This window comes from Triturus cristatus, chromosome 2_2, assembly GCF_964204655.1.
Source record: "Triturus cristatus chromosome 2_2, aTriCri1.1, whole genome shotgun sequence".
Taxonomy (NCBI): domain Eukaryota; kingdom Metazoa; phylum Chordata; class Amphibia; order Caudata; family Salamandridae; genus Triturus; species Triturus cristatus.
Genome location: NC_140582.1, coordinates 261,419,280 through 261,432,277, shown reverse-complemented (window position 1 = coordinate 261,432,277; position 12,998 = coordinate 261,419,280). Strand labels below are relative to the sequence as shown.

The window sequence follows — 12,998 nt, the reverse complement described above, 5'->3', positions numbered from 1 at the left end:
ATGTTCTTTCTTTAGATCCTGAGGGCTTCTCAAAGTTTGTGGTATAACAGATATTATATCTCCACAGAAGTCATCCTATGTATGAAGTGGTGCGCAAAAGGAACGGAGAGGATAAGCAGGGAGGAAAGGAAAAGGAAAGAACGCCATAAATAGGGAGGCAAGACGAGTAAAGTTTAGAGATTCATCTCCATGGAAATAGTTCTAGAATCTTACTGACTTTCTCGAAATTGAAGACCTCTGGAAGACTCCTGCCAAATCACTGACGGTGTTCCTGAAGCGATGTCTACCTCTCAGCTGAGGCAATGACAATTTGATTCCTCTTCTATCTTTGAAAAAGGGAGACAAGACACAGCTCTCTTTCAGCTGAAGATGCGCCGACTGGAAACTGCTACTCACTACTAGAGACACTGCTCTCAAACTTCAGAGGATGCGCAGACTGAAAAACGCTACCCTCGAGAGACACCGCTCTCAAACTACTGAGGCTGTGCTTACTGAAATTGCTATACATGAGAAACACTTCTCTCTACTGGAAAGCTGGATAAACTATGGAGCTGCAACAAGGGAAACTTTCTTTTAGAGAATAGTTCTGTGGTTCCAATAGTCCTTCACTCGCCCAGTAGTAACTGAGGTGAAACAAGCAACAAAACCTTCTCTTGTCAGAGATTTCAAATTGAAGTGCGCAGAGAAGCCCGCGAGGCCGCGTTTTGGAGTCACGAATTCTCGCAGTAACGTTCTGAAGTGAATGACTGCACAGCCTTGGAAAATGCAGCAGCCATCTTGTAATGCTTGAACATAATCTATCTCTGCAGGTTCTTCCAATGATTAATTATTGGAAGCTTCACCAAGAATCTTCTTCTCTGACTCTTCTTCAATTTGTCTGGGTAAGAGAAATAACATTTATCTGATTCCTGACACATCCTGTGACCAGTTTATGGGTATTACCTCCTCATCAGCCAGGCTAGCTTGAATTCAGTGACATAGTAAGCCAGGAACCTAAGTCTGGGCATACCTGTAGCCTCTTAGGGTAAACAAAGCAAACACAACAAGATGATGGACAGAGTGCTGAAGCATTTCAACAACTCACCCCCAGTCACAGATCTGGGTTTAATCCATTGTTATTTTGCTCACTTCACCATGCCAACTTGGACATAGCCATATGCAAATCAGTCTTGACCCTGTTCCTCATGGGAACAGTCCAGCCTGTACTGCCAAGCCAGGTCCTCCCTGGACAGAAAACAAGCACTCTGGGGCCGGTTTTGGGGTATTACCCCATATCCGCCAGGCTAGCTTGAATCCAGTGACACAGTAAGCAAGGGACCCACGTCTGGGAATGCCCCTAGCCACTTAAAACGAACATAGCAAACACAACAATATGGATGAAATGCTGATACTTCTTAACCACTTATCTCCAGTCACAGATCTGGGTTTAATCCATCGTGATTGGGGGCGAGTGTCTGAAAGATTTCAGCGCACCGTTCATCATCTCCTTTTGTTTGCTTTGTGTGCCCAAATTTGGCACGGTAAGCCTAGACGTGAGTCCCTTGCTCACTTTGCTACTGGATTCAAGCTAGCCTGGCTGATGAGGGTTGTTACCCTGAAACCGCTCCCAGCATGCTTGTTTCTGGTCCAAGGAAAACTTTGCTTGACGGTTCGGGCTGGACTGTTCCCATGAGGAACAGGGTCAAGACTGATTTGCATATGGCTGGGTCTGAACTGGGGTGGCAAAGTGAGCTAAAGAATGATGACAAATTTAACCCAGATCTGTGACTGGGGGTGAGTGTCTGAAAAGTCTCAGTGCTCCGTTAATCATCTCCTTGTGTTTGCTTTGTTCACCCTAAGTTGGCAGGGTATGCCCAGACGTGGGTCCCTTGCTCGCTTTGCCACTGGATTCAAGCTAACCTGGCAAATGAGGGGTGTTACCCTGAAACTGGTCCCTGGATGCTTGTTTTCGGTTCAGGGAAGACCTGGCTTGGCAGTTTGGGCTGGACTGTTCCCATGAGGAACAGGTTCAAGACTGATCAAGTCTCCATAACCACTCTTTCAGTTGCGTTTAGTTTGCTTTATACCACCACTCATACCAGTGTAGGGTGTCAGAGGACTTTACATCTCACACACATTACACAGAGACAGTCAATCATACATGTGTAAATCAGTGTATAGGAAATGTTACATAAGATACAGGACTACACAGGGTAGGAGTCACATGTCATCCATACCGGTAGGACGTATAGTTTAATAGTTCTTGGACTGAAAAAGCACAAACTTTGAAATCAAAGTGTAACACTATGGTTTGGTGTTCTCGTTAATAGAAGAATTGATTTCTACCCAAATGAATCCTTTTGGCAATATTAGGATAAATACTGGGGGGGGGACTCATAACGCTCTAATCGATACCTTGAATTTGCACGCAGCTTTTTGAGGACAGTTAACTTCCACCAGACAAAATTCTGATCTCTGTCCAGAAAGAACATTAATCACCAGAGTTGTCTGAAAATTGCTGGAGGCAAGGAATGTGGCAGCAGGTGCTTTTAAAACCATAAAATACTTGCAAACATGGTGCCCCCTGAAGTCAGCATCCGGTGCGATGGCACCGGTCGCACAGCCCTAGAGCATATACAGATGCAAAGTGAGAAAAACTAAATGAAATGTAAATATTTCTCCTTGTTACGCCTGCCTTAAAGAGGCGTAGGATTTTGGTGCAAGTCCCTGTTGTGTACAATTCTTTGTGTATAGGGATTTGCGTCAAAACCCTTAAGTGGCTGCATGAGAATGCCCATGCACCACACATGGAACTCCCCCTTGATAAAAAGTAATGCAAGGTAGTTTTGCATTACTTTGGGTTACAATCCAAAGCAAATCGCGACTTACGTTGGATTGTAAATTCCACCTCAACACTTTACATCAAGTCTGTGTTAAAAAAAAGTAAGCAAACCAATGTAAAATGTATGTAAATTTGGGCCCAAATGACAGGGGGGAGCTATTTTTTAAAATTGGCAAGAAGAAGAAATGTCTTTAAGCCGCGACCAAGTTTTGCTGTCATCAGGGTGAGACATCGCCTTCATTTAGAAAAGACTGTGACGAGAAAGACTTGGATTTTCAATAACAAAAGGTACTGGTACATAAATCCATCCTGGATGGGGGAGTGAGGATTCTTCTCACTCATAAATATTTTTCCTTTCTCCCTGCTCTACTACACCAGATCTGCCTCCCACATGCAGTGAAGATTTGGAAAATAACTTTTGGAATGTTAGGGAGTTTATAATCTTTTAATAATTTATTCATCAGAAAAATAATAAATTTTCAAGCAACCAATGAAGATACTATTACCTATGGACTATTGTAATCATAGATTACTAATTGAGTATTTTTTCTTTCCTATTTTAGTGCGAGAGAGTGCAAGATTTCTTGTATCCCAGAAGAACATGCTCCTAGTTCCTGCTTCATTTTCACCACTAAAGTAGCCCTCGAATAAGGAGTGTAAAGACATCAACATTAATATGCCTAGCACTTGTTTTTATCTGAAATTAATGGAGCATGATGTCAATAAATAAATCTGGATTTTAAAAGAACATGCGTGTTGAACTGACTGCTTCAATCGTGTCCTTTATTTCCTGGGTAAATACTTATGAGAATTTAAAGGCTATCCTGGTGAAATGAAGGGAAGTCCAATCGGTTATTAACTTGTATTGTCGTCTAGGTCAAAAAGGCTTTCGCTTGAGAGCACAGAGTATTTGCCCTTGTTCCTAGGTCTGTGTCTATTATGAATTTTAAACATCACAATCAATTTCATAACAGGGATATGTTTATCAATGTTCTTTCAGGGCTAGATACTCCCAAAACCAACCAACCAACTGCTGTGCTGAATGGGTAATGGGCTTCGAAATCACTATGTCCAGGGCAGGGTATGCCTAGGGCTTGAAGTTGTATTGCATTTTCTTAGATTTTGATGTAAAATAATGGTTTAATCCTGGATAGGGATCATCACTGATAATCTTTTATTCTTTCAAGTGTTGTGCTTCTGCACCTGAAGCTTGAGATCGTACAAAGGATCAGTTAGGTAAATTGAAACCACCAATACTTGAGTATCATGTGAAGCTGCTGTTCGTCAACAAAGGTGAGTAACCAGTTTTCACGTCCTTCACCACAGTTGACTAGCTGCTTTTACATTTATGAGCATTGGGTAATCAACTTAGGGAGTCCTAGGCAAGGTGAATGTTTTAAATTTTTTTTTAAATATAGCCTTCTTTTTCAAAAACTTCATGCAGTATTTATTGGTGAATCCTACAGTGGTATGTCTTCTCATGTGTAGGGAAAGATACGGTATTTTGTATTTATTGCCAGTTTAGTTGCTATTTGATAGGTGCAAACATCTGGGAGCACTAGCTAATCCATTGATTTATTGCATTTATAATCAAGAGCCAAATTTGTACCGTTTTGCTCTTTAGATGAAATTGCTGAAAGCAAATTTATCACTTACAGAGCAAATGTATTAAGAGAGTGACTGGGATAATCTGGAACAAATTCAGAAAGGTTAGTATGGTATTCATTTTTGAGACATTGATTCTTTCAGTCTGGACGAGTGGAACTAGGTTCCACCATTGCTGATTATTAGGTCTTGCTTACCAGACAGCTTTTAGTTCTCTGCTTGCGAAAGATCTTTTGCAGGCTACTGTCAAACATAAAGCTGAACAAGGATGTCACAAGATCCTCCATCCAGAATCGAAGAGAGGCTTTTCAATAACAGAGGAATGGGATACACACTCCTTAATCAAACTTGTACTACACAAAAAAATATCCTAAATCAAACGTATTTGCCTTGAGGGAAAACAGTTCAGCCGCTATTTAAGCACCTTGTTGGCAAAGAAAAAAGTAAATTGCTTTTTCTTTGTTAGACCCTCACCCACTCTAGTAGTTGCGTGCTTTATCACCGTCTTTTTAGAATCTGCTTTCTAAAGTTTCTCCAAGGGCTTGAGGTGAGTTTACCTCCTGTTGGAAGTCTCATGGCCATAAAAGACTTCACCTATAGCACCTGGGCTCCTCTGCTGAGAGCACTTCTTGCCAAGTGCCAAATCCAGTACCAGTGCCCTTGGAAGTGAGTTCCAATGTTACAAAAAGAAACCAACGCCGAGCAACTTTGGACCAGTGCCTGTCTGCAACTTTGATGCCGCTGCCTGTACAGAAACTGTGGTCTCCGCTCGATGCAATATTCAAGACTTACAACTCAGGCTAGGAGGATGACACAGCCCACCCTAAAAACCGCCACTGGGGAAGTCCCACGCACCGCTCTAACGCCACAGCTGGCGCCCAGTGGTTCAACATCAATGCCATGGAATCGAAGTCTCGCAGCTTGACCTGAAATGCCTCTTCGACGCCACCCACCATTAAGAAACTGAGGGTCTCATCGGAACAATGGATTTAACCCAGATCTCTTGACTGGGGGTGAATGTATGATTTATTCAGCATTCCGTCCATCATTTGTTTGCATCGTGCATCAAAACTATTGGCACTTAATATATAGCAAAGTTTATAAGTGGACTATTGGCTCCATGCACTATAAGTCATAAAGCCTGATGGCACGATATGTACATCCTTAAATATGGACGCACCCACTAGGGAATCCTTTATCATCACATGGGAGGAGAGGGGGGAATATCACTGTAGTCACACACTGTTATTGTCAGAAATCATGACAATGCTCTAGGGAAGGGAAAAACCTCGTAATAAGAAACCAGCATGAGGGAACTAATAGTGATGGCCGTCTCAGGTTATATTGGAGCCGAGTCGTCAATAGCAAAAGAGGAACATACGTCATCAAGGGAAGTATGCCAGAATTCCCCCTACTTCAAATCCTAATGCTTCTGTTTGTTGGCTTTATTGTCACTCTAATTTGCTTACATCTTATTCAATGGCTTCCCTTCGTCTTCTGGTGTTAGCACCCCCTGAAGAACAGCCTCTTTACCATCATTTGAGTAACTGACATATATCCTTCCACTGTTCACTATTAGGGGAGAACTTTTTCATTTTCTTTAAGCTTTCCATAAGTGTGCATGCATCTTCTAGCTTAGTGGTTCCCAAACATTTTAGAACCATGACCCACTTTTTAGTACAACAACCTTTCTTGGCCCAACTACCTTTAATAGACATGCGTAGGGGTGATTTTTTTAATGTAACTAAAGCCTTGTGTGGCAGCGCATTGTCATTTACAGACATCACATTTTCCATGAAGCACCAGCACATGAGATAACGTAAACACAAGAATGAGTATTTATTGCAGAGACTTTCCTGACCCCCCTAAAATTGGTTTGTGACCCACCAGTGTTCCGAGACGCACAGTTCGGGAAATACTGTTCTGGAACTCTCCCTTGCCAAATAGCCTCCCAATGCTGTGTGCTGCTCTCTCTCGCATGTGCTGCTCATCTCTTGTATGCCCTCTTGAGTACATTTCGGGGCTTGTAGATACTACAGAAGAAGCAGGACCTGCTGCCCAAATGCTTGAAGCCTCCCCTGTTTGCTGAGAAGGAAGACTAGACCTGCTCCCTTCTTCCCAGGCTGAGTGGTTCCAAGGGTCAGCTAAATTACTTGTTCTGAGCTACAGGGACTTCAAAAGCTGCCTAGATGACCTGCTGTCTGGGCCTGTATCTGGAACTACCTGAGCCCTGTTGGCCTCTGCAATAGTGAGTACCTGACCCACAAAAGGTGCCTGCCCTTTCCCTGGACCCTTGGCTTGCATCAGAGTGACGCTTCTGACTCAAAAAGGAGAAAACCAGAAGTTTTGGGCTCGTTGTGACTGTGAACCAGCCTGTTTACACCAAGATCTTGTTGCCCATGCCTACTGCCAATAGGAAGATCTGGTGAACCTGACTCTTTGCGCTACAGTGACTGCAAGCGACGACTGTTGAAGAGAGATCTACAGTTTTCACTACAGCATTGAGAGCCCACGGTGACCACCAACATGAATCTCCAGCATGTAGTGGAATTTCTTCCTACAAGGTTCCAGAAATGCGAGCTGGTAAGGAAGATTTGGTATCTCCTAGCACGATGTTCTACAGTGGGTGGTCATGAGCAGTCAGAGGGTTGCTTCTCAAGTAGATTTACTGCTGCCCGAGTATATTTTCCACTCGAGCGGCAGCAAAATCAACTTGAATAGCTGAATGCTCTTGCGCACCACATGGTGCAGTTTGTGCTGATTTTTAAGCGCTGCTCGCAATACTGTTATCTGCATATTACATGATGTGCTTTGCAGCAGGCACATTCACCATCCATGTTACTTTATGAGTCAAAACACAGACCTACCCAGCAAGTTCATTAACCACCAGAATAATCTTACAATCATTGGTAGCTCCTGAAAAATGTCAGTCACAAAAAGATATCTGCAAAAATGCCTTAACCCCATAAGATATTTTAAAATGCAACCCGTTTGATGACAATTTGAAAAGCTAGAACAAAATTACTGTCACAATTTTCTTTATTGTAAATTTGTTTATGGCTGACTTTAAAACATTTTTTATAAAATGCTGTCAGACTTTGCACCTTGTAATTCCCCCATCCCATCCCTTGCCGCTGCCACACCTTGACCCTCAAGTTATAGGTTCCTGGATTCTTTTTTTCTTGTTCCAGCACTGGTTATGATCTGGCTTGACAACACAGCTATCTCCAGGCAATTATGTGAGCATTAGCAGGGAGGGGCTCTGGGTCCGGCCACTTGTTGGGAGCAACAAGTACATGTCTTGTTAGGGCAGAAGTTGAGTGCTTCTGCAAAAAAGTGCTACCCCTCCACACAGCTGTGATCATTTTTTTGATTTATACAACTGCCAAAGCTTGAACTTTCAGAGTTGCACACATGACTCTGAAATGTTATTAAAGTGACTTAGATAACTAGATACGTTATATGGTGTTTCTCATACAGCAGCACAGATGGGAAGAGGGCAGTCATTTACCTACATGGATTTTTAGACAGGGTGTGATAGTGCAACTGCAACCCGACCTTTCAACCTATACCAATTTAATCCTACAGTTCCTTACTTCCACACAAATATATATCTATCCCCATGCTATTTACTAGTAATGTTTCACATTACCATACAATATTCCTTTAAAACCATTTATATTGACATTGTCAATGCCTGTTTTAGGTTTGGTGAAACGTTTGTCACATGGAGGAGCAGAAACCACACTCTGTCAGGACTGTGACGAGGAAGCCCTAGACTCAAAGAAATTAAGATCCCTGGTAAGTAACCAGGCCATTACCACCACAGAAGTGTTCCTCATCACAGTAATGACACATGAGGCTGTTCTGCTTCTAGACAGACTTGTTTCGCCAGGCTTTTTTATTTTTGTATTACAGGAACCCCTCTTCCTCCACATCCTGTTCCTGTTGCTGGGCGATGCACTTTGCTGTTGAATTACAGGTGGGGAGGTACTTACTTTGTAGAGGCCTGCTGCAGTGGTCCCAATGTCTGTGCCTACAGCACAAACCGTGCTTTCCGCTCAGGTTCAGCAGCTGGGGCGGAAAGCAATGTTTGCTGGTTTGGGCCATGCCTGGAGCTTGTGAGGTTTCACATAGCTCGAGCGTGTGTAATCAGTATAGGCCCACCCCTGTGCCTGGTGCATTTTAAACACCTCCAGAGGAGGTTAATTAAGAAATTGATTAGTTGTGTGGGCAATCAAAAAAATGGTTGGTTGCAGCTTATCGAGCAACCTAATTTCTAGATGAAGTCTGTTCCATGTACTCCGCCTTCTGCTCTGCTGCCTGACAAGGAGGTGTTGACAGTCTCTGGGTCAGACCCCTAGGCTATGATTGATAATGCTGTGCCAGCTGCAATGTCTCAGTCAGCTTCAAAGAAGCAAAAGACTTTGACTGAGGATGAGGAGGATACTGATTCTGCCTCTTAGAGCAGATATATTCAGGGAGCACTATTTCAGGAATTATTAAGGCACATCAAAGAGATGTTGGGTTTTCAGCACAAAGTGCTTTATCAAGAGGAGTTCTTTGCTCATTATACTGTCCCTCCTTCTGGTGATCTGCCTATCTATGAAGTTATTGAGACCTTAGTCTCAAAAGAATGAAAAGACATCGATAAAACTGATTTTCCGCGTTTTCTTTTTAAACAATATTCTCTGAAAGAGTATGGGGCGAAATACCCACACGTTCATAAGGTGGATATGATTCTGGCCAGTATGACTTCATCTGCATCTCTGGCATCTGAAGAAGTACCCTTGAGGGATTTTGCAACTAAGTAGGTGGAGGGTTCTTTGATTAGGGCTTTTGCAATGTCAAATTTTGCCCTCAGGGCTGCAAAATAAACGGCCTATTCTTCTCAAACTCTCTTGAAAGACTTTTATAGTATCTTGTATATATATTTATGCTTATATCCTGTTGCTTTGGCCCTAGCTGCTCAGCCAGTGTGAATGTGCTGCGTGGAATGTTGGAGGGCTGCTGATGAATGGAATGTTTGGGTGCCTGTGAGGTGAAGTGTGACAGTTGGAGTATGAGCTGAGCAGCAGGCAGGCTGCTCCTGGTGGGCTGCAGTAAATGGATTTACCAACCTACAACTAAGAATAATAAATAACCTACAAACTACATCTCGGCTACCTGATCATCATTACCACATTTTTGGCAACGATTTGTAGCTTGAATCTAAAGAAACTACGTGCCCTTCTTCCCCTTCTCCCCCTGTCTCTCTATCTCCTTTTCTCTTCCTTTTTTTCCGGGGGACGGGTGGATGGGGGGGGTTTCCTTTGGAGTTTTATTCTTTAGGCTTCTATTATTGATGCTGCCAGCCTCCGGGGTGTTGGCCTTACAGCTGTGTACGTCCACATGAGCTATGATATCCTTTTATGCTGCCGGCCTGTGGTTGTAGGCGAATGGCTGTGTATTCGAGTTGGTATGCCTATCAAACTGAATAAAAGATTTGTTCCATAAAGAAACTACGTGTGTTAATAATCCATCCAATGAACTACTCAGAAGAAACTAACAGAAACTTTAAGGGGCAAGATCTATGTTGTGAGACTGAAGTACTACGCCTGGAAGCCTCACCAGTGTCCTGTTCACTGGACGGCCCCAGCCGGGGCGTGCTTCTGTTTACATGGTTGGATTCTCTTGTGTGTGGAAACAACTTTCAATGTGTTCAACCACGTTGTGTTTTATTTAAGGAGTCTGGATATGCTGACATCGGACTTCGTGCTTTTAAGGCAACCTGTACCTGGCTATCTCATCATACAGGCCTTAGCCAGTGTGTTCCAGGTTACACCAAAAATCATCTGCCAGTGGAACAGGCACGAGGTTAGATTACTGAGAAGACACTTGCTTATTAAGTGGTCTCACAGTGTCAAGTATTCTGTGTCCAGATAACCTGCAGAGGTATAATATGGTGTAATCTATGTGTCCTGGATGATCGGTTGATATGTTTTTTCAAAGTTACAACTAAACCGCGTAGGCTAACAAGTTTTTTTGATGTTGGTCAACTGTGAGTACATTACTTTAAGTTACGTTTCATTGGCGCTGTTTTCTGAATTGAAAAAATAACACCGGTACTGCAGTGTGAGGTATGCCCGATTCAGAATACCAGCTGGATGCCATCAGTCACGTCCCCTTACCATTTCCATGGGGGAGCGAGAAGGTCCAACGGGACAAACAGGGGCATGTCCTCTCTTTCTGTTCAGCAACGCGTGCTGCAACGTCTGGTGCATGCACGTGCCTGCAGCCACCCAGGGTAGTGCTTGCATGCGTGCCTCCATATTGAGTGTGGATTTCCTTGCCATCATATCTTCCCTTCGCAGGCATAGAGCCTGTGATTCACATGCCTCTAGGTGGTGGCCGTGCACTTCCATCACAAGGGTTTTTGTGGTCGTCAAAAGCTGCCTAGTGTGTCAGCGTGTCCCATCACAAACTCAAGGGACTGTCTGCGTCAGTTGGGGCTTTCTATTCAGCGGACTGAGGTGACACGGACCCAGCAGCTTGCCAGGTATTGGCATGTGTGCGGTCTCAGCCTTCCTACTTGGCTGCCCCAGATCAACTGACATGTGGACCATTTCAAAATAATGGGGTAACTTTAAGTTAACCAATCTTTTTGCAGCCTGGTATGGAGAAGTTTTTCTAAACATTCTTTTTGGGTGCCACCGGTCTGAACAAATCTGAGAGGTGATGGTGGGTTCCAGGACTCTATTCCAGGTCTAAGGTATACACATCCTTCCAGATGGGAGTTCTACGGGTTTTTCTGGGACTAGTGATGTTGCGTGCCAATTGGTGTGAAAAGTCGCTGATGGAGCAGGGTTTTAAGAAAATAAAACCTGCTCGGATTGCCTCCCCTGTAACATTTACTAACAGTGTGTTGTGAAAATTAATGTACACAAACATGAAAACATGGGGAAATGCTTTGCGCATGCGTGCACTAATATGGAGACTAATGCATGAAAGACTAGGCTGCATTTGGGTATTGCTTCTAAATATAATAAAAATAATGCTGCTTTTGCACATTAATGCCTTTACTAGAAGCATAATGTGGGATAGTGCAATGGAGGCTGGTGAACAGTGAGAAGAATATTTCGTGAAATTAATAATGTCTGTGTTCTATTCATTGTAGTGAAAAACTAAATTTGGGCCTACATCTTTGCATGACTGTTATGGGTTAAAACCAGCTACGAATAAAATAAAATTGAAAAATCGAATTTTTGACAGAGAGAAGAGAAGGCAAAAGGCTGATAACCTTCAAAAAGAACATCGCATGTCTGCCAAGTAACGGAAGGATGGCCATGAGAACGAGATGAAATGTACAAACTTCTTCTGCAGAAACGGCAATGTTAAACAATGCAGTGTAGAGACTTGCAACATGTTATTTTATAAAGGAAATGTGTATTCAAAAGTTGTGGTTTACATGAAACTAAGCTGAACAAAGAGCACTGTGAACATATGAATGTGACTATGGTGGTGTGATAGAACACCCCACAAATCAGCCAATGAGAGATTGAGTTTTCATAAATGTTTCAACAACTGTGGGTTGGACATGTAGATTTTAGGGTATAATTGAGGTGCCTCAGGGGTTGTGTTTGTAGGCGCGGTTGGGAGAAGCTTATAGGGAGATTATCGCTGTCCGTTGGTTTGCTGTTTGAAGCTTACCCGTATCCTGTTCTTGCCCTGTAACCAGTATCCTGAAAATCTTTGTTCCCTGAATCTGTCTCATGGGACACCTGCTATCCCCGTGGCCAGTAGGTGGTATTTCCCTATTTCGTTAGGTTAGTATTAGCAAAATGATCCGTACTTTGCATAATTAATTTTGCAAATGTATTTTATCTCTGAAACTTTTGTCTCTATGCCTATCCACTCCTTCACGTGCATTTATTCATTTTGATTTGAGTTTGACACTGTTTGCATTGATAAATGTTCTTTCTTTCTCTCTGCGATTAATGCATTGTGATTCTGTACATATTGAGCTCGTATTTTCTACATTATTTGGTGATAAACATTAATAATCTTATACTGAGTTTGTGGTTACTTGAATAGATAGATAGATAGATAGATAGATAGATAGATAGATAGATAGATAGATAGATAGATAGATAGATAGATAGATAGATAGATAGATAGATACTACTATTATTACCATCAACTTCTCAACTTTAGGTCCATCCCATGCTCTCAATCTTTTTGATCACTGCTGCTTCCTCAATCAGGTTTGAAAAATCCCATCTCCAAATATATTAATTTTTTCCTGGGCTGTTGGTGTTGTAAAGTCCATCCTCCCCCCCCCCCCCCCATATTTCAATGCTTGGACTGTCTGGGATAGTTTCTGTTCAATAATCTGTAAATTCTGAGTTTCTGAAATAAACCCTGATGTAATTACTCCATCTGCAGCTTTTTGAGCTTTTTGAGTGGGGATCATAATGATTTGAACAGTCACAATTTGTCTAAGCGTGGTCTGTGCATCTGCAATTTGAAGTATTTGTACTTAATCTGTATCTGGTGCTTTACCTTTTTATCCTCTCTTGCTTTGTTTCCTGCA

At 42.6% G+C, this 12,998-nt stretch overlaps 1 protein-coding gene across 2 annotated transcripts in view; it reads left to right on the top strand.

Annotated features, from left to right (window-relative positions):
* LOC146862118 (protein NipSnap homolog 3A-like) overlaps positions 1 to 3,569 on the top strand; it is a 418,751-nt gene extending 415,182 nt beyond the window's left edge. For both annotated transcript variants that reach the window (XM_085641309.1, XM_085641310.1), the window contains exon 6: positions 3,385 to 3,569. In XM_085641309.1, the coding sequence (XP_085497435.1) occupies positions 3,385 to 3,461 (77 nt within the window). In that variant the 3' untranslated portion in view covers positions 3,462 to 3,569. The remainder of the gene's footprint in view (positions 1 to 3,384) is intronic.
* Positions 3,570 to 12,998: the final 9,429 nt, after the last annotated feature.